The sequence below is a fragment of the Buteo buteo genome, chromosome 2, assembly GCF_964188355.1.
Source record: "Buteo buteo chromosome 2, bButBut1.hap1.1, whole genome shotgun sequence".
Taxonomy (NCBI): Eukaryota; Metazoa; Chordata; class Aves; order Accipitriformes; family Accipitridae; genus Buteo; species Buteo buteo.
In genome coordinates this window covers 66,649,039-66,669,882 of record NC_134172.1, presented here as the reverse complement: position 1 = coordinate 66,669,882, position 20,844 = coordinate 66,649,039, and the positions used below count along the sequence as shown (strand labels likewise).

Here is a 20,844-nt window from a genome sequence, read left to right as displayed (position 1 = left end):
CATTTAATTTTACATTGCTTCATGTTTTGGATGCCAACTTGATGCAGGTTTTTCTAAAGGAGGTGTCCCAAAGCACCTGCTAAGTTACTGACCAATTGAGATGTGTTAGTATAACGTTAGCAAAGTGGTTGTATCTCTGCTTACTCTGCAGACATGCCTTTTTTCATAGCAGCATGTTTGAAATGTTTCATTTCTTCCTCTCTTGCTTATTTTTGCTTAATGGCATGGTTGTGTTTATCACAAAGAGTACTTTGTACATTCCAGCTACGGATTTACACAATAAGCTTAATCTTTCCTCTGCAGTATCAATACCAATCAGTCAACCGGCACAGACTGCAGTTGAACCAAACAACTGCGTGATCCTCTTCCTAATTATAGATCCGGTTTGTACTGTTCTATGGTGTTTATACTTCAAACTGTAAATACTTTCTGGGTCCTTTTTCTGAGTTGTTTTGTCACCTGTTCCTGATGTTGTAACATGGTTTAGAAAAGTCATCTGAGCTTCCAGAGAATACAAGCAGCTCCCTGTTTGCTGTTTATCTGTAGTGCCACTCTGACAGCTGAAGTGAAAGAACAGATTTTTCACTGAATGGATGTGTTTTTTTGGCCAGAAGCCGTGAAATACATGTGGAAGCAATAGCTTGCATCCCTCTTTCAAAGATGTCCCTTTGGCCCTCTGAAAGTATTTAAACTGTTATTTTGTAAACAGAAGTGCTTGCTTTGGCCATGGGAATATGATACACATAAAGTTTAGGGCTGATTCATTGGCAGAATTTTGAAGGAGTACAAGTGGGTGAGGGTTTTAAGGAAGTGAGGCTAGGCCGTTGGAAGGTTAGACACGCAGCTAGCCACAGAGTTTATGTATTTAAAGAAATTACTGCTGTAATTCACAGAAGCTGGGTCCGAGCAACTGTTGCTGCTTTCACTTTTTTTTCTCTCTGTCCTCTCATGCAACGTGACTGCTCATCCCTTACTCTATCCCTAAAAGAAGAGGGGGGAGCCTATATTGGTTCTTCAGCAAACTGTAAATGCCTTGGAAAGTGGTTTTAACGAGTAATTCTCCGTGTCTTTGTGTCTGCTGTAAGTAGTGATGGGAGAGGGAAAAAAGGAAGGAGAGCAAGTGGCTGTAGAAGGTGGGAAGCCCTAACAGGAGACCAAGAAACTCTGAGATGGAGGTGGGCTCGTTTCTTCCCCCTCCCGACCAGGGTGGGGGAGTTACAGAGCAAACTGTCCCCGCTCCTCTGCCTCTCGGCGAAGGCCTGCGGTGGCGAATGCCTCCGGCTGGGAGGAGGCTTAGAATCCCGCATAAAACGAACCGCGGGCGGGTGACGCCGCCGCGACGCGGGGGGGCTCCCGGGAAGCCGCTCTCTTCCCCGCTGCCCCCGACGAGCGGCGCCGTGCCGCCCCGCCGGGCCTCGGGCCGGGCCGGGCCCGCCGCTCCCGGGCTGTTTTTCTCCCAGTGTGCCAGAAGAGGGATCCCCAGCCCCGGCGGCGCCTCCCACCCGGCCGCCGCCTCCCTGCCCGCGCTCCCCGTGGGCAGCGGCGGGCCCCGGCAGCCGGCCGGCCCCGGCAGCCCGCCCGGCGCCGCCGCCATGGCCCGGCGGCGGGGGCCAGGGCCGCGGTTCCGCGCCCCTCCGTCACCGAGACCTGCCCGGGCCCCTCTGCCAGGTAACGGGGGCGTGTGGGGCGGCCCCGGGCCGCGCACCTGGGAGCGGGGCCGGGCCGGGGCGGCGGCTGCCGCGGGGCTCCGCGCCCGGGGCTCGGCCGGGCCCGGCCATCTTGTCGCGGCGTCTCGCCCCTCCGCAGCCGGCCGCGGACGGGCCCCCTCCCACGGGCCGCGGAGCTCCGCGCCGGGCTTGGGGCGCGGGGGGCTCCCCCCGCGGGTGGGGAAGGCGCTGGAGGCGGCTGCGCTCGGTGGGGTTTTACCGGCAGCCGGGCCCCAGTCCGGCTGGAGCCGGGCCCCGGCCGCGGGCCCCGGCCGGCCCTGCGCCCGTCTTCAGCGGAGCTCAGCCGGGCGGTCAGAGAGCACCAGAGACTGCACGCACAGTGAAATTTATATCTTTGTTGCATTAATACAAAAGACAGCGATCGGGGAGGAAGGGGGAGCCAGCAGGGCTGCTGCTTAGCTGGGGCTACCTTTCGGGGGCTGCCACCGGCAGCCTAAGAAGCTTCCTCCACCCAGCAGCGCCCCAAGCAGTTTGCGGTTTCAGTCACCCGGGTTGGGTGGTTTAACCTTCTACCAGGTGGTGCCATCAGCAAGCAAGGCCCTGGCTCAGGGCAGAGCAGGGGTGCTTCATCTTCTGTGCTGCAGCAGGGTCGGCAGCCCTGCACGCAATGCTCCTCTGCAGCACAGAAGGTCCCCAGGCTGGCACCCTGCAGCCCACTGTGCTCCGGCATGGAGCCGGAGCAGCAGCATCACAGAGCCTGATGCAGAAACACAGGGACAGGGTCAAGATCACTCAGCTGGGTCTTGGGGGTGGCAGACCTGTGGATCAGCTTTAGGGTGCTTCTTGAAGGCTCCAGGCCAAGCCAGAGGAATTACTACAGAGGTCTCCAGGGACGGCGTGTCTGGTTTGGAGCATCCCAGTAACCTCAGCTCCTCGGTGCTCACGTCAAGGGACAGGCTGGTATCCAGGGGGCCTTTTATTGCTGAGATCTCCCATCTGGGTCCTGGCGTCTTCCCAAGGGTTGAGAGGTCACCGACGAGCTCGGTGCTCTTGGAGAGCAGGCTCTCCAGCAGTCTGGGGTGCTTTTCTTTCTTGCACGGTGTTGAGGTGTTCTGCAACGCCACATCCATCAGGCAGCCAGCTCTGCTGGGGTGCTCACAAGGCAAACTGGACAGGTCAAAGGCAGCCTGATTGTGGTGGGTCTTGCAGAAGCAGACAAGACTGAGGTCAGAGATGTCCTGGGTCAGGCTGTGCAGGTCAGTCTTCACGCAGCTGCTCAGGGACTCTGACTGCTTGACAACACACAGGGAACTGCCTTTTGCTGCACTGTCCAAGTCCGTGAGAAGCTCCCAGGTATCTGGTTTGGAGACACTGCTAGAGTCCATGTAGTAACTGCAGACAGGAGAAGAATGGGTATGGCTGGAGGCCCTGGCCACAAATCCATTTTCTAGGATTTCCTTTATGGTCAGGGTGCTGGTACCGTGCCTTGTGGTGGACAGCATAGTGCAGAATCCCACTACTGTCAGGTTTATGGAGACCAGAACGTCCCTGTCAGAACAAACACATTACTGTTCACTAGCAAATTGCAGACTTAAAGTAGCAGGACTGCTCTCTGCAAAATCCTGTCTCAGTCTTGCTTAAGAAAGCAAGGAGCTGAGCAGGATCCAGGGGAGGGAGGTGGGCATCCAGCCTGTCATTGTCTTCTAGAGCAACACAATTGTACCACAGCCTGATCATTGCTTGGAGCCTCCTCAGAGTTCTATTTATTTGGCCTCAGCCTGTATACCACTACTTTTAGCTTTGTACAGGGTGTCTCAGTCTCAGTAAGCCTCTCCATCTGTTAGTGGTACTAAGATGGAGCTGTTTTTCCCCAGAGATAAGATATTTTATCCTCATTCCTCAAGTCGGAGGACCATTAACCCCAGTTGAGTCCCTTTGAGAGGAAGGCAATAAAACCAGGCTCTGGTTAGGATGGAAGAGGTTGAGGAGCAGCTCTCATCTTACCTTTAGTCCCACAGCTGGTAATCCCCACCTGCAGGCCTGTGGGATCCCACAGCCCACACAGGGCACCGAGCAAGGTCCTTGAGGACAGGCCCTTCTAGCAGGTCTCATGCCATACACCCCTGCCTTCTGCTCTGTGGGCAGGAGCTTCTTTCACACTCCCCCTCTGCTTGAGAGGGAAGTTCTCACCACCAGCTTAGTCAGCAGCTGCCTTCCAGCCACCTCCAAAGGCAACAGGGTAGATCAAAGAAGGAGAAGGCAGTCACTGTGGCCTGAAACCATTTTTACACTGAACACATTAAAAGCAGAAATAAAAAGCTCCTGAATTTACTGCAGGGGGAGGGGGGGCTGTATAGCCAGCCTAGAAGGAAAGTCTTTAAGAGACTAAAATACTTTTTGCTTAAAGATAATTAAAAAAAGAAGTATGTGAGAAGTACTAGGGAAATAAAAAGTACTACTTACCTTCAGCTTCTATGAAGACCCCCTTTGAGATCTTGATCCTTTTTTGCCAGTGTGGCTTATAGCGGTTTTATAGTTCTGGTAATTTGTTAACAGGCTAATTTCCTAATTAAGCTAGTTTGGGAGAGGGAGGGGTTGTTGCTTCTTTTTAAGCACGGGGGCTGTGATTACGGGTTGTGGCTAACTGCTGAAGGTAAACTGAGTCCTTTAAGGGCTCAGTTGCATTTGTAGCCTGTCGGTGGGCAGCCCTGTAGAACAGAGAGGTGTTTGCAGGAACCGTGGCCTTCTGCTGCAGGAGGAGGAGAATGACACATGGAGCCTTCCTGCGTGGACGCGACACTCTGGGAGGGTCTCCGACAAAGTGACATCTCTCTTCAGTTTTGTATTGTTTGCTCTGGAACGCTGGCCAGGAGCATCCACATGCACAGGCTAAGTAGGGACATTATAGATAATGCATGGGCACTAGCAGGTGTGCGTGCTGCGTGTACGCAGGCAGCGTGCAGTCTGAAAATAGCCAGAATTCAAAACGCACATGTACGAAGTGCTGGCCTGCCTAGGACCAGCTGTCAGTAGGGTAGCCGCTCCTGCTGCTTTTAGCTCTCCCGCTTTTCGTCCGTGGTGTGACAGTGCCGCTGCCCGGCTGCGGGATGCAGGGAAGAGCGGAGCTTTTTCCACGTTGACCGCCTCTTTTCTCTCCTAGGAAGCGCCAAACCTGTGCTTGCCTCTGGGGGCCCCATAGTGCACCCCTGGAGCGAGAGGTGCTGCAAAAGCAACGTGGGGAAGGTGGTTGATTTTAATTTGGGTTTTTTTTGCCCATTTTGATGGGAGGTGGCTGCCGGGGGTCCTGCGTCGCCTGGCTGGCTGGCTGTGGCATGAGAAGACCGCAGCAGTGCCGTAGCAGAAGCAACCCCCCTCCCAGAGCTAATCGAAGCCTTGTCCTGAGGGGTTCTCGGTGCACCCCAAACCCGCCCAAAGCCGCGATCCTGGGGGGGGGGGGGGGCTGCAGCGGGTTTTGCAGGGGTAGAGGTGAGCCGGGGGAGGGGGGGAATCCTCCTGCTCCGCGCCCAGGACCGCCTAGCTGCGGTTGCTGTGGGGGTCTCGGTGCGGGGGGGTGTGTGTGTCTCGGGGCCGCGGAGGGTCTCTCGGGGCCGCGGGGGCTCCCCGGGGGCGGGGCGGGCAGGCGCCCTCCCGCGCGCGCCTCTTTGTGCGGGCGGGAGGCGGCAGCGCGCATGCGCGGCCCGGCCCCGCGCGGGGGGGGGCGCCGTTGGCGCGAGATAGGAAAAGTGCCGCCGCCGCCGCCGCCGCCGCCGCCCGGCCCAGCCGCGCCCCGGCCCCGCCATGGCGCGCCGCAGCCGCGGGTGAGTGCAGCCCCCGTCGCGGCGGGGGCTTTGTGTGGGGGCCCCGCGCCTTCTCCCTGGGGCGGCGGTGGTGAGGGGGAAGAGGATGTGGGGTAGCCTCGGGGACCCCCTGGAGGCGCTTCTCTGCCGCGCGGCCCGCCCCCCCCCCCCCCTCCGCCCAGGACGGCCCGTTCCCGCTCTCCGGCCGGGCAGCGGGACGGCGGGCCGCAGGCAGGGCCGCGGCCCCGTACCCCTGGGCTCCGTGTTCCGCGAGTCCCGCTCTAAAGGCTCCTCTTGGCCCCACCCGGGGGCTGGGAGCGGGCCTGGCTGTTGCCTGCGCCGGAGCTGGGGGTGACAGGGCAGGCCGAGGCGGGTCCGGTGGGTGATGGGTAGAGCCCTTTGGGGCTGCTGTCCCAGCACTAGCTGGCTGGCTTCTGGCTGCTCCTCGCAGCCCATTTCTTTAGTCCAGCAATACGGGAGACTGGTGAGCTGTAAGGAGGGGAAATGGTGCCAGTCCCTCCATGCAGAGTCCTCCCAGAGGGACAGAAGGGAGCAGGAATCAAGAGAAACACTACTTCCTCTGCTCTCGGCAGCATAAAAATTGCTAGCATGCACCGGGAGTCCAAAGCTGAGGGACCCCCTTACACCTGGGGTGTCTGAGTGAATGTCTGTGAGGTGTTGGGGCTCAGTGCTGGAAGAAAGTAGATCTGGAGCTCTGCTCTGCGCAGTGCAGGTTGCTCTGTGGAGCTCTGCTTTGCATGGTGGAGGTTGCTCCCTTTGCTGTGTTTTTATCAGAGGTGGAAATTATAATCTTTGTTCATTCATCTCTAGCGAGGACCAGGATGAGCTGCATTACCAGGATACCGACTCAGATGTGCCGGAGCAGCGGGACGGCAGGTGCAAAGTCAAGTGGACACAAGAAGAGGTGAGTGAGAGCCTGGTGCTTGCCGAGAGTGAGTGCTTTGGGATAGGCTTCTGGCCTGGCCCCTGGGGCTTGGGTGCATCCACCCCAGTCTCCATCTGCTGGCCACAATACCACCTCCTGCTGTCTTCCTGCTGGAGAAGACCATGTGTCTGTTTTGCTCCCGTGAGCTGATGTTCAGGGGAGTTTGAGGTGTAGCCTGGAGAGCAAGAGCTCCAACCACTTTAGCTTAAGCCTGTGGGCCCCAAGTGAGCCATCTGCTGCCTGCCACGCTCTTGTGAACAAAGAGGGGTTCCAGAGGATGGCTGAGGCCTCCAGCAAGCTGAATTGTGCAGTGGAAATGTCCTGCCTTTTCTCTAGCAAAAGCAGGGAGCATCGAGATTGTTGGGCTATGGCTTAGTCATCCTGGCTGAGAGCCTGAAATTAGTTGGGATATTCTCTTCCCTCTTCCCAGTTACTCCATCATCTTTGTTCTGTGTGAAAACTACAAGATGTCCTATCTCCCCTTGGGTCTGAACACTAAGTAAGGTGGTCTTTGTGCAGGGATCAAAGCCTTGGGCTCATGTTGAGCAGGGAATTATTTCATGCCTCTTTGCCCAGCTGGAGCACAAAGGCAAGGACACCTATAGCAAGCTGTAAGAGTAGGCACACCTTGGCTATAGCAGGATTCATGAAAGAAATGCTGTAGAGCCCCGTAGCACTAAAAGACTGTAGACCACCAGGCTAGTGGTGATACGCTTAAACCAGTCAGCTTTCTTGGCCAGGCAAAAGCAGTGGCTGAGCTGGGAGATGGACTGTGTGGTCAGGGGTGTACTGAGGCTGGATAAGCAGGGTTTGAACCAGACTGTACTGGGACAGAGCTGAGCTCTTGTTTTGTCCTTGCTGTATGAGCTCACCTTAGTACAGAGCCCAGAACCAAACGACCTTTTCCAGTTGGGCTCCATGTACTGGAGCACTGCTAAAGGATGGTGTGAGCTACCTTCCTCCCCTGAATGCAGAATGCCAAAAAAACCCCTTCTTGACAGTTCAAAATAGCTACCTTGTTCTCTTGATGCTGTCAGCCCGGGGTGCCCGTGGCATGTATTGCCTCAGTGTATGTGAAAGTGAATGTCTTTGTTCTTTGCAGGATGAGCAACTGAAGATGTTAGTAAGACATTATGGGCAGAATGACTGGAAGTTCCTGGCCAGTCACTTTCCTGTAAGTGACCCCTTGCCCAGGTGGGAATTGTAGTGTTTGCATGTTGCTGCTTGTGCTCACTGCGCTGGTTCTCTGTGTCTGTGCAGCACCTTGCACAGTGTGGCTCTGTTCTGTGGCTGCAGCTCCATGCGGTGAAATGGTGATCCTTCAGGGCAGGGAGTCATCCTTCTTGCATAGAGGGCTTTCAAGGGAGAGTCTGTTGGAGCTGGGGTGAGAAATTGAGGTTCCTACCTCTGTGCCCAGTGTCCTAGTCTTAGTATGTATTCTTCATGTGCTTCTGCAGGTTTTCTATGGGACAGCCTGTGTGTATGGGGACTGCTGTTGCTATAGGGGCTTTTGGAACCTTTGGTCTAACGCATGGCTGTTCTCATTCCTTTTCCTAGAACCGCAGCGATCAGCAGTGTCAGTACCGGTGGCTGAGAGTGTTGAATCCAGACTTGGTTAAGGGCCCTTGGACCAAAGAGGAGGACCAAAAGGTAAGTCAGGGCTGAGAGGATCTGAGTGTTGAACTGTGACTGTCTGCGGAGAGGATGGAGGTCTCAGACCCTTGGGTCTTTTTGTAAACTGTGGGTAATTCTTTCCAATGCTGGATACCCGTGAGAGCAGCACTCTGACCTGTTCTGAGCAGCCTAATGCAGCCATGGTTGTGATGTGCCGGAGCAAGTCTAGGCTTCTTCAACTAAATACCTTCTCCCTTTCACACAGTACTGCTACAGTAGGCTGCCAAGGGAGTGAGCAGAAAAGGGAATTAATTCATCTGCCTGCTGGCAGATCTCCACCTGACCTGGCCATGCTGGACCTAAAAGAAAATAAAACTGCCATTTCCTCTGCTACAGTAGACAGACTGAAGTGATGTCTGAGGTTGGCTAGGTGAATCATGACTTCTGTGAATCTGTTTCTCTGCTGATTCCGGAGTGAGCTGAGAGGGGCCAGCTCAGGCAGACTCATCACCTTGATGTACTTAAGAAAAGTTGGACTTCATTCCAACTTCTACCAAGGTTTTCTGCTGCAAAATGTCCTAGTTTGTCATATTCTCTGTAACACTTCTGTGCCCCCATTTCTTTCCCTTTTGGTCCCATTACAGGCTGTTACTGTCCCTTTTGCCTCCTATCTGTGTGTTATGTCAAGCATGTCCTAAGGAAGCTTCTCATGATGTCCTTCCACCTCCCTACAGCAGAGCAGTTGCTGCCTGCTTTCCCCTTCCCTTTACATGTCCTGACTGCCAGCATACCCATCTTGGCCAGACTGGGCTTCAGCTTTCTCCTCCTGACACTGCACATTTCTTTGCCCTGCAAGCTACTCCAGCTCCTTGGCTTGTGCCTCAGTTCGGTGTCTTTGGTCCATTTGTCTGTGCTTGATAGTCAAGAGTCTGCAGTAGGGACGTTTGTTGTGGGCCAAGAGCAATGTGAGCATCACCTGTCTACCCACATCTTTCAGGTGAGCACAGTTGGCCAGGCTAGAAGTGCTCTTTGAGAACCCTTTAGCCTCCTCTCTAAGATTTTGGTGGGCTGAACATTGCAGGCAATAGATTGTTTTGTCCTGACTGTGCCATGGACATATCGCAGGGACTCAGAACAGATTCCACGCCCAGAAGCATTTGCACTGAGCCTCAGGCAGAAGTGACAAAGCCCTGGTTGAATGGGAAGTGGCAAAGTGGATGGCTCTTAAGTGAATGTAGCTTGTTTATGCTTTGGAGCTCTCACTATGTGTCCTGGCGCTAGTGGGGCATGGAGCTGCAGCTCTGCCACGTCCTTGGTGTGGCACACTCTGTTAAAGGGAGGCTGTGCCCAGTGGGCAGACCAGTGCAGAGCTGATGGAGACTGCCGTCATGCGGCCAGGTCCTCGGTAGGAGTGGGGGCAGAGGAGCCTTGGGGCATGTGGGACTTGGCCCTTGCTCAGAAATGGGCATGTGTTTCTAAATCTGGGCCCCTCTGTCCCTGGTGCACCTGTCAGTCTCCACCCCATCTTGTGGCAGTCGTCTGCATTCACAGGTACTGTGTGGCAAAATGTCTGTATGGAAACAGCCTCTTTCAGAAATTCAGCTAAATCATTGCTCTCAAGTGTTGGTATACCTGATTGTCAGTGCTGGATCCCTCCAGCTTTTTCTCCTAAGGGGCCTTTCTCTGCCCTTACCTGGTCTCAAGAGAGGTAAAGAGCAAAGCCTGAAGATGACTGTGTTGACCTTCCCATCCTTTATTCCGTTTCCTTATTTCCCTCCCACTCTCTTCAAAGGTAATTGAACTGGTTAAAAAATATGGCACCAAACAATGGACCCTGATAGCCAAGCACCTGAAAGGGCGGTTAGGGAAGCAGTGCCGGGAACGCTGGCATAACCACTTGAACCCCGAGGTGAAGAAATCCTCATGGACAGAGGAAGAGGATCGCATTATTTTTGAGGCCCACAAGGTGCTGGGGAATCGTTGGGCGGAGATTGCCAAGCTGCTGCCTGGGAGGTAGGACCTCTTTGCTCACTGGTGCCTTCACACCTGGGTGGCCTGTGGAGATCCACGCGTTGGGCTCACAGGATGGGGCTGGAGAGTGTGTAGGAGCTGCTAGCTGTGCTTTAAAGCTGCTGTAAATGGTTTCTGTTTCCTTCTGCTTTCTTTGCAGGACCGACAATGCTGTGAAGAATCACTGGAACTCCACCATCAAGCGGAAGGTGGACACGGGAGGCTTCCTCAATGAAACTAAGGAGTCCAAGTCACTATACTTCCTCTTGGAGGTGGATGACAAGGAGAGCCAAAGTCGAACGAGAGCTGGGAGCCAGGTACTGCACCAGCACATTTGCAGCAGGCAGCTGTCAGTCGTCTGCTCTGCTAATGCATATCAGAGCTGTTCACCCTTCTGCTGCCTCTCATGCTGCTTTTGTCACAGCCTGGTGTCTACATAGACAGTCTGTGCCTTCCCTTAGCCCTCTCCAAGAGACCAACTCTTGGGAGACCTCTCTCTCCAGGAGCTAGAGCCCAAGTGTGTTATCCAGGCAGAGGACAGCAGTCTGCTAGTACTGTTATCTTGCCAATCCCAGCATCAGGTCTGTCTTGGAGACCAAATTTTTTTTTGACTCTCTTGTGCTGTTGCTAGTGGGAGAAGGTAGCTGTTCCAGACCGTGTTGGGGGACATGGTGAAAAGGTATTGTGTTCCTTTCCTCTAAAAAAGGAAGCAGGGGAAGTATACCCAATTATTTTTTTCATGAAGAAAGCATGTAGTTTTCAAAGGCAGGCTCTTGGAAAGTAGGAAATGCAGAATTGGTGCTACGTGCTCAGCCTTTGTTCAGCTTTCTCCTGGGATACTGTTAAGTGAAACCTTCAGTTAAACAGTCCTGTGCTCATTATGTTGCATGGACTCCTGCTCAGATGGTATAGGGAACGGAGCAATGAGGGAGAGTGGGGATGTGAAACAAACTGAATGGCAGGTAGGAGAGCAGGCAGAGCTGAATGCGTCCAGGGACCCTTGCTCTTTTTCCCCAGAACTTGACATTGTTCCCTTGGCTTCTACTAATGGCTGCACTCTCTTTGTTGTATGTGCAAAGAATGTCCTGCCAAACTGGCCAGTTGATATCTCTGAAATAAAGGAAGAGGATGTCAGCGACGAGGAAGTGACCGGTGTACAGGAGTTACCCTCAGAGCTGCCAGCTGCTGAACTGGCAGAGCATAACGCTGAGGGGACCTCAGATGATGCTGTGCCTGAGGATGCCTCTTCATTTTTCACATCACCGTACAAATGGGTCGTTGAAGCCGCCAACTATTTGTACCCAACATCTGTGCCAGCCTTCAGTGACGCTCTGGACATGATTGAATCCGTAAGTAACAGACCATTGTTCCTCCAGCTAATGTAGGGAGACTGATTCCCCACCCTTTTCCCTTGAGTGAACTTATCGGGTCCCCTGGCTCATCACTATAGGCATCCTGAGGAGGGCTAGGTCTGTCATTGGCTTGTGGCTTCCCACCAACTCTTTTCCAGGGCTGGATTACACCTTTCCAGCTCTGCCAGTATTGCTCTGGGCTTGCAGATTCCCCTAGGTGGGTGTCCTTGTGCCTGGGCTCTGCTGGTGTGGGAGGCTGTAGATACTGGCAAACCTGATCTCAAGCCCTCCGTTATCAGCCAGATCGTCCCTAGTTCTCCTGTTCATAACGGTTCAGGCCCATGCTCACGGGCTTTCCTTTCCCTCCTGTTATGGGATGGAATAGGATAGGACAGGCTGGGAATAGGCCAGGCCCACTTGTAGTATGCAAGACAGACCCTTTCACACCGGCATGATGCCACCATTTGCTTTCAGTGGAGGTAGCTTCACTGAAACTAGTAATTTTGGGTCAGTCAAGCAGTCCTGAGGTCACCAGGGTGACGGAGGGAGGCTGGCTAGAATTAACAGAGCACTTTGCTGCCATCAGAGGGAAATGTCTTTGCAGCCCCCAGCCTGCCTCAGGAGCTTATGAGCTGATTATCCGTGAAGGATCCACTTTGCATGTGTATAGGAGGACAGAGAGTCCTTGCCTAAGGCTTAACGGCCCATCTGTGGGTCCTTAGGGGCCTGCTTGTATGGTGCTTTGGGTATTGGTGGGGTGGAGCTGTGAAACAGCTGATCTCTGAACTGGTCTGGTTATTTTTAATCTGCTTTCAGCAGTGTGTGTTACAGCAGAGCCCTGTGTCCAGCTGTATTGATGTGCCCAAGACGGTGGTTTGGTGTTGGGTGACAGTTCATTCAGCCCCTGTCCCCAGACCTATCCCCAGCTGCTTTTTTCGTCCCCTCTGTGTGGGGGTGCAGCTGTTTGTGCAGCTGTGCTGTGAACTGAACTGGGAAACCAACCTTGCATAAACAGAAAAATCTGCCCTATGCACAAGCAGCAGCTTTCAGCTGGGTCATTTCCCTGGTCTGGTTCTCAGCTGAGCTGGCAGCAGAGGGGAGGAGTGCTTGAGCTCTCCTCTAGCCAGGCTCCTTGCAAAAGCTGGTGCAATCTCACAAACCGACTTATTTCACCTCCCAGTTCATATCTGCATCTGCACCAGTTGGCTGCTCAGCTTTTCCTCCTGGTCTGGTTCTGATGGTTTCCCTTCTGTGCAGGACCCAGATGGGTGGTGTGATCTGACCCAGTTTGACCTACCTGAGGAACCCTCTGCTGGCAGCAGCAGTAGCAGCAACAGCCCGGTGAGGCAGACCCCCAGCAAGCCAATGCCATCCCTGCCTAATGTGACTGAGTACCGCCTGGACGGCCACACCATCTCAGACCTAAGCAAGAGCAGCAAGGGGGAGCTCATCCCCATCTCTCCATATGCAGAGGTGAGCTTTGGCACGCCACCCTCTGTGCTGAAGAGGCAGAAGAAGAGGAAGATCTCCCTGTCCCCTGTCACAGAGAACACCACCAGCACCAGCCTTTCCTTCCTTGACTCCTGCAACAGCATGACTCCCAAGAGCACCCCTGTCAAGACACTGCCCTTCTCTCCATCTCAGGTACAGAGCAATGGTGAGCCCAGTCTGTGCTTCTCTGCTTGGGCTTGGTCATGAGCTAATAAGTGTTAGTGCTCTGTCTGCTTGCCTTAATGCCATGTATTCCCATCAGCTCTGCCAGCTTTGTGTTTCTCCTCCCTTGAATGAGGCAGTGCCAGTGCACAGGGTGCACCTCTTTGCTAAAACAAGGTATAGAGCTGGGTTCTGGCACTGCTTGTCTTCAGTGATGCCCTTCCTGTGGGAGCAGCAGCCTGTGTCTGCCTCTGGGAGTGCTTGCAGCATCGAGGAAGCCCAGCTACGCTGTGTGATGGGCAGGGCATGCGCCCCCTATGAGGAAGGAGCACCACTGTGCAGATCTACATGTCTCCCCACTGCAGGATCGCTGGAGAGCACAGTGCTTCTGTCCCCAGGGCATTGCTGCCCCCAGCTGTGGGTAGCAGAGTGGCAACAGTGAAAAGTGGCTTCCCTGTTTGTTTCTAGTTAAGTCACGCAGACAGGCTTGGCAGCACATGCCTTGTGCAGATCTCTCAGTTGCTGTGCTTAGGAAAATGCTCCTGGGCTTGTCTTTGTTGCAAAACAGACTCAGGATCTTTCAACCTTTGTCACGACTCCTACAGTGTCCGCACACATGGTCTCCACCATACATCATCTTGGAGCACTGTGGTGTTCAAACCCACCAGCATCTGGTATATTGACGTTGTGAAGTAAAATCCTAGCAGGGATGAGACAGTTTGTCGTTTTCTCACAGTTTAGGCTGAAGACAGATCAATGCAAAATCTGTTAACTTGTACGCTGTTGTGTTACATGGACTTCCCTCACGTTTGCCAACCTGAGGTTGGGATAGACCTTTGGTGCGCTGGCATTACCTGTCCTTCACCATTTTGCTTAGCCGTATCTGGACCAGTGCAAGGAGAGACTTCTCTCCACCCTGTAGGTTCTTATAGTCATATCAGCTGATCCCTTATGGGAAATGAATAACCTTTTTAGGTGTGAGGCACCTTGTGGCAACTTTCATGTGAGTGTCCATGTACAGGATTGTACAAGTCTGCAAGAGTCATCCTGGTTTATACTGGTACAGATCCCTCTTGTGCCACTCAGTATGGTAGGATTGTCCCTACTTCAGGTTTTCCCCATATTTAGGAAAAAGGTAATGACTTGTGATACTGTGCTGGGATGCTTGAGACTGTCTTCTCTTTCTTTCCTGTGCTGTGCAGTTCTTAAACTTTTGGACCAAACAGGATACACTAGAACTGGAGAACCCGTCTCTGACCTCCACACCTGTGTGCAGTCAGAAGGTGATTGTCACCACCCCTCTGCACAGGGACAAGACCCCTCTACTCCAGAAGAACTCTGCGTAAGTCCTTTTGTCCTCCCCCATCCTCACCTGAGCAGCATCCTTTTCCACACAGCAGTCTGGTCCAATTCAAACATACCTCCCCCAGTACTTGTACTGGCACTACTGAGAGTGAGGGAGGACAGGCTGGGGATTTTGTTAAAGCAGTGTTTCCCCTGCAAAGACAGCTCCTCTCTGAGCTGCAGGGAACAAGTGTTCCATCTGATTGGGGCTGCAGCGAAGTGACCACTGTTGTGCTCGGCTGCTGGGTGGACTGTTGCCTTCTGAGTACGTCTTTGGGAAATGTTGCTGTGCTGTGAGCCCTGTGCCAGCAGGGAAGGAATTTGTTTTCCTCGGCAAGAGCTGTTCAGATCCATCCCTTTAGCTCTGCACCCTTTGCTTTGCCTGACCTGAGGGGCAGTCCAGGGTGATGATTATCCAAGGCACTGTACCAGGCAGGTAAGAAGGGGTGGGCTGCAAGGGAGTGTTTTGCTGGTGGACTGAAGCAGCAAGTGTTTGGGAGTGCTGGCTGTGCTAGCAAAACTGCTCTGTTGGCATGGTCCAGAGCAGCTCCCCTGTCCAGGTGGTGTGAGGTGGCTTGGCTGCTCTTAAGTGCATTTGCACCCAGGACTTCTGCTGGTCCAGCTGTGACTGTCACAAGCCCAGGCTGGCTGGGCCTGAGCAGATCTGCCAGCAGAAGCATTGCAGAGTAGGGCTGGCCTGCGGAGCTGCATGTTGCCTCTCAGGGTGCTGTACTGCTTTCTGATAAGGGTGCTTGGTAGCTGGCAGGGTGGAGCAGCATAGCTGGCACATCTGAAGGATGTTTTCCCTGCGAAACGCTCCTCCATGCCTGTTTGCCCTGCTAACACCCCAGGAATAGTCCAGCCAGGCAGATGGCTTCTGCTGCTGCCATGTGAGACTCTGCAGGCTTGGGATGATGGGGGTTACTTTGTGCGGGTTACATCATGTCTGATCCTTTGTCTTTTTCTTTGCTGCCAGGTTTGTCACACCAGATCAGAAGTATGTGGTGGACAACACTCCTCACACCCCCACGCCTTTCAAAAATGCCCTGGAGAAATATGGACCAATTAGGCCTCTGGTGAGTATTGGGCAGATCTGCCACTGGCAAGTGGCAGAAACATAATGAATGGAAATGGGACATGGGGTAGGTTGCAGCAGAGCTGTGCGCCAACTGTTACCTGTGCATAATAAAGTATGGTTTGGTAGTGTCAGGCTGAGATGGGAGGGACCTTGTCATGGTGAACATGTCATGGTGAGTAGCCACAGGACTTTTAGCTTCCCTGTAAACCAGCTGAAAATTCATAAGCTGCCCTTGAATCGGGCTGCAGTGCTTGGCTAGTGATGACCTTGAGGAGAAGCAAGGAAACAATCTACCTCAGCATCCCTGAGAAGTGGGGTCTCTTAATGTGGGTGTTGTGGGGATGGCAGTTTCCAGTATCCTAGGCCTTCTATGCTTACTGGTCTCTTGATGGCACATTTGGGGTTCAGCTGATAAGAGTCTCTCATGCCCGGAGATCCTGTAAATCTATCAGGCTAGCAGAAATCTTGTCATATCCTTTCCATCTGGGAAGTAAATAAGTTGTCTTTGTGTTTGTCCTCCCACTGTGGGCTCCCCTGACCCCATTATCCCTAGAGGGAAATACTTGTGAGTCTGCCCAGCATACAAATTTTGACTGTCTTGTGCTCTCCTCCTTTTCACACCAGCCCCAGACTCCTCACCTGGAAGAAGACTTGAAAGAGGTGCTCCGAAGTGAAGCTGGCATTGAACTTATCATAGAGGATGATGTGAAGCCTGAGAAACAGAAGAGGAAACAAGGGGTGAGCTGATTTTGCATCTAGAACCTGCTGCTGAGCTGCCCTGTGCTGTTAAGGGGTGTTTTGGCTGCTTTTGTTCATCCTGCTGTTGATGCCAAAAAGTATTTGGCCCATGGCTGCTGCCTTTTAATCAGCAAGAGGTGCCTGAGGTTAAGGCCAGCTTAAAATATGGCCAGCTGTGTCCTGGTTTATGCTGAACTCGGGGCATGCTAGGAGATGCTGTGTCCATAACCTACAGGAGAGACCCATAGCACACTTGGAGCATCTGTGGCAAGTTGGGCTCCCAGAAGGCTGTGGGCTGGTATGCAAAGTCTCTTGGCTCAGTTGCACTGGTGTTTTTCCTATTGAAAGGGGCTTCCTCTTCTAAATCGGTGGCTCTTAGTGCCAGGAGGAGAGCACTGGAAGCTGCTGTGCCCTGTGGTGGGGAAGGCTGCAGCATGCTTTCTTCCTGAGGTGCTGGTGCAATGCAGACCTGGGGTGATGTGGGCTTGGTGTGCATCCTGGGTCCTTAAGACGGGAGTTCACCAGGTTGATTCATGCCAAGTCTTGTTTTTCTATGTCCCTCAGTTGCGCAGGAGTCCCATCAAGAAGGTCCGGAAGTCTCTGGCCTTGGATATTTTGGATGAAGATACGACGCAAAATATGCCTGCCCTCCCCAAGACAGTCTGTTTCAAAAGAGCCCAGGTGAGGGGTACTGTGCTCAGGGCAGGGGTAGAGCTGGCTTCTGCTCCAAAGAAACCCTGTGCAAAGCAGCTGTGGGAGCTTTGCCACCTGCAGCTGCCTTTGAACAGTATGTTCAATAGTATGAACATCCACCCCTGAATGTGGATGAAGGGCTGGATTTGTTTGCTGGCCTTTTGGCCAGGCCAAGTATCAGCACTGTTAGGGTAAATTAACTTGTTTCCTTGTACTTTTTTTTCCCCCCTTTGCAGCCTGTGAATTTCCTGTCAAGGTCCCTGAACCTTTCCTCCTCGAGCAGGAAGAATGACAGCGGTTTGCTCAACAGAGCCTTTGTGCAAGTGCAGCCAGAGAAAATGTCCTACAGGAAAATGCCGAGCCATTTCCGACCACCAGCACCGGTAAGCCCTGCAGCCACTGTTTTCCCAGTCAGGAGGTTAGCTGGTAGTGCAGCCCTTGTCCCTCCTCCCGAGGAGGAGTGAGGGGATGAAGGTCTGCATAGGCATCCATATGCTATCAGAGCTGTCTTTGCACCAAGGTTTGGAGATGCTGAGCCAGTAGTGTCATGCTATAGCTTCCTCCTGTCTCTTTGCAAACCTGCCCTTCTGCTGGGGCTCAAAGCCCTGCGGCTGGTCAGAGCTGTGGCCTCTTTAGAATGTTTGGCCCTGGATTTCTTCATGGGAATCTGCATCCTGTCCCAGACCTTCAGGGAATTTGGATGATTGATCCAGCAGTGAAGTAAACATTCCTTTTTCCAGTGAGCACTCCTTGGGTGGACAACTGTAGGCTCATCTCTTTTGTTTCTCTGGTTATAGTAAGGCTGTGAAGTGCTGTATAAATGCAAAACAAAAGGTATTTCCCACCCCTGTGACTTTTAGGGTGTTTCCAGGTTGTGGTGAAGGCTGTGTGCCATAGGCAGCATAGGCTGGCTTTATCCTGCTGTTTACCTGAACCTGTGGCAGTACAGAGCTCCGGTTGACAGTTTGCCACCTTGCAGCTTCTGCTGAGGTTGGTGCTGTTACAGCTACTCTGTTCCCCAGCTCTGCATAGTTGCATCTGCGTTGTGCTGGAGTCCCAGCAGCCTACAAATGCCCTCTGGGGCATAAACAGTTTCTTGTGCTCTCTTTAAAATCTTCACCACTTGGTATATTTGCAGGCAGAGTGCATTAGTAGAAGGGTATCCTTGCTTTGTTAGGTAGCACAGCTTAGAGAAGGGGATTTGGACCATGATTTTGCAGGTGTTTGCTTGGGCCAAGTCATGGGAGCTCTCTGGTAGCTTGAATGAGGATGGAAATACATGCTTCCCTTGGTGTGGGGGGGTAAAACTGCACTGGGGGTTATTGTGGGGGGGTTTTCACATCCCAGGAAGAGCCCAGGTGCAGTGTTGTCTTCACTGAGCAGCCTTGGCTCAGTCATCATGGAACACTACAGCGAGGGGGGTTGCATCTGTCCCTGGATTAGAGCTGTCTGTTGAAAAGCTCTTTCTTCTGACAAATAAGTACTCCTCAGCCAGAGTAATTCCTTCCCCTTCTCAAAATAAACCCTACTTAAACACTTCCATTTCTCCTCCTGTCCTAGGCAGGGTCATATTGCTCTGAGAGCTAATAGATCCGAATAAATAAAGCTTTGGGAGTGACTTGAAGGTGACAGTAAGGCAGCTTGTGTAGTGACAGAGTACAGGTGTGCAGTGAAATCCCATTGCCCAAAGACAGCAGAGCTGTCTGCAGTGTTGCTGGGCTCTTGGGATTTATTGTGCTGGACTGGTGTTACTAGCAGTGGCAGTTCCTTATTAAGGAAGCTCACCTAGCTGTGAGCTGAACCTAAATCAGCCCCAAAACCATGCTGTGGCTGTATGGGATGTTGTTACTGTAAGCAAACACTGAAGCTCGAGCTCTTGTTTGCAGTGCATGTAAACAGGTATTTCCCATTCAGGGCACTGTGTGTCTCTTGGCTGCATTTGTCAGAGGATTTGCAGGGGTTTTCCTGCAGTGCAAAAACACCTCGTGGGTGCCCTTTCTGCATGCAGTGACTGAAGCACACCTGATTTTCAGCTCTTCCTGTGTGCTGTGGGCCCTGCTGAAACTGAAGGCACCAAATTGCTGTTAAGCATAGTCTTTGACCAATCTAGACCTGGGGCTGAGCAGCTCCTGTAGGAATTGAACTGGTTGGGAATAAACCCTAAAGCCTTTCTTGAATTCCATCCATCCTTCCTGGTATTTCTTCAGCACGAGGAGCCTTAGTGGGTTTGTGCTTTGCAGTTTTTATCTCAAGCCAAGTAAGGGAAAGCCCTGAAAGAGCACATGGGTCATCTTGAAATGGAGCACTCAACCTGGGAAACTGCTGAATGTAACCCCCCTTTGCTAGAGATTACCATATCAGCTGTTATGAGTAACTGGCAGTGTGCAAGCTTCCTCCTGGCTGCAAGATGGGCGCTCTGAAGTTTTATTTCCCTTGGGTAGCAGGTGGTTGTTAGTTTTATTTATTTTTGTAGTCATTTAAAACAGGATGTTGACGTTGTTTGTCCTCTCCTTTAACTGTGTTGTATGCATGCTTTCTTTTCTCTCTGTAGATGACCAGGGCTTGGAAAGCAGTAGCCTGTGGTGGAACCCGAGACCAACTCTTCATGCAGGAGAAAGCTCGACAGTTTTTGGGCATGTTGAAACAGAGTCACACATCAAGGACCTTAATCTTATCATGAAGGATTGTTCTGCTTTATATTATTTTTTAAATTTTTTTTATAAGTGGAGGGAAGGGGGAGCTACAGGAAAAAATAACCTCTGCCAGGCCCTAGTGTTTGTGGGTGGATTTTTTTTCCTTCTGTTCCCAGGTAGATCTATATTGTAATAAATTGGACTAACTGCTGGCTAATGTGTGGAATGCAAGTTTTGGGATCGTTATGGAAAGGCAAACGAGGGAGGGTTGGAAAGCTAAGAGCAGGACCTCTCTCTGCAAGACCTGGGTTCTGCAAAAGTAGAAGCACATAGCTGTGTTCTACCTTGGAGCAGCATGTGCAGTGGGAGGTGGAGACTGGCCTTGCAGCCTGCCTGGATTTTGTGCTGGCTGCTCAGGTACTTCGGGAATAGCTTTTGCGAAGGTTCCTGCATGTCTTGTGTCTCCCCTTCTGGCTTTCCCTGGGGATGAAGTGGTCCATCCCCCTTCACTCTAGGAGGAGGGAGGGTGTTGTGCACTCGTGGGAGCTGTGCTTTGGGATGACCAGTGTTTGGAGCTGGTCCCTTGCTCCCTGTGGGGCTGTTTTGTACTGCCATGCTGCAGAAGGGGAGTGGCAGGTGCCTTTCCCCAGGGCTGTGCTCTCTTCAAATAAACGATGGTGCTAACATCAGCCTGTCGCTTGGACTCTGACTCTGCCTGGTGCCTCACAACACTTGGAGGGAGGCAGTGCTGCGCTGGGGTGATAAGATGCAGCAAAGCACTGGTTTTCATGTGGGATCTTTTCTTTCCTGGCAAGTTGCTGAATTACTGTTAGCCTCTCAGCATGGGGGAGAAGGGACAGTGTGTCTGTGTGTGTGTCCCCTTAGTTTCATCAGTTGTTTAGAAATTATTTTGGCTACTTTATGGGAATGTGCCACAGTGTGAGCTTAGCGTGGCAGGGATCTCTGCAAAGCTGCAGGAGTGGATGGAGGCTGCAGAAGAGCGGTGGTTTGGAGAAGAGCACTGGGGTATGTGATGTAGCAGAGCCTCTTCTGTCCTTCCTTTGGAGGCCAGAGCTGCATCCATGTAGCTGTTCCACTGTGATAACAGTAGTATGATGCCCTGTTTTGACATAACCAAGGATAAAATGTAGCTATTGTAGCAATATATTAACTCTTTGCAATTGGAAAGGTGTTGGAAAAACTGAAGAGCAATTCGCCGGTTAGACCAGCGTGTGAGCAGCTCTTTGGGTGAGCTGTGTTCAGGGCTGTGCTGTGATGTGCCACTCTTTGCAAGCCACCAAAGCCATTGTTGCAGATCT

The 20,844-nt window shown here is 52.7% G+C and overlaps 2 protein-coding genes across 2 annotated transcripts; one reads left to right on the top strand and one right to left on the bottom strand.

Moving 5' to 3' along the window:
- Positions 1 to 1,309: 1,309 nt before the first annotated feature.
- On the top strand, positions 1,310 to 19,737 carry MYBL2 (MYB proto-oncogene like 2; the record flags this gene model as incomplete). Its single annotated transcript, XM_075042149.1, has 14 exons — positions 1,310 to 1,668; positions 6,296 to 6,389; positions 7,513 to 7,584; positions 7,968 to 8,060; positions 9,817 to 10,037; positions 10,195 to 10,351; positions 11,114 to 11,383; positions 12,644 to 13,030; positions 14,242 to 14,381; positions 15,360 to 15,459; positions 16,086 to 16,199; positions 16,764 to 16,880; positions 17,129 to 17,275; positions 19,444 to 19,737. Coding segments are annotated over 14 exons (2,400 nt in total), but the record flags the coding sequence as incomplete, so codon positions are not given.
- On the bottom strand, positions 2,106 to 4,948 carry LOC142028699 (uncharacterized). The gene is made up of 2 exons (XM_075022546.1): positions 4,131 to 4,948; positions 2,106 to 3,215 (listed from the first exon to the last, which is right to left on the bottom strand). Exon 2 carries the CDS (start codon positions 3,167 to 3,169, stop codon positions 2,456 to 2,458), a length of 714 nt encoding a protein of 237 aa, XP_074878647.1. The 5' UTR covers positions 3,170 to 3,215; positions 4,131 to 4,948; the 3' UTR covers positions 2,106 to 2,455.
- Positions 19,738 to 20,844: the final 1,107 nt, after the last annotated feature.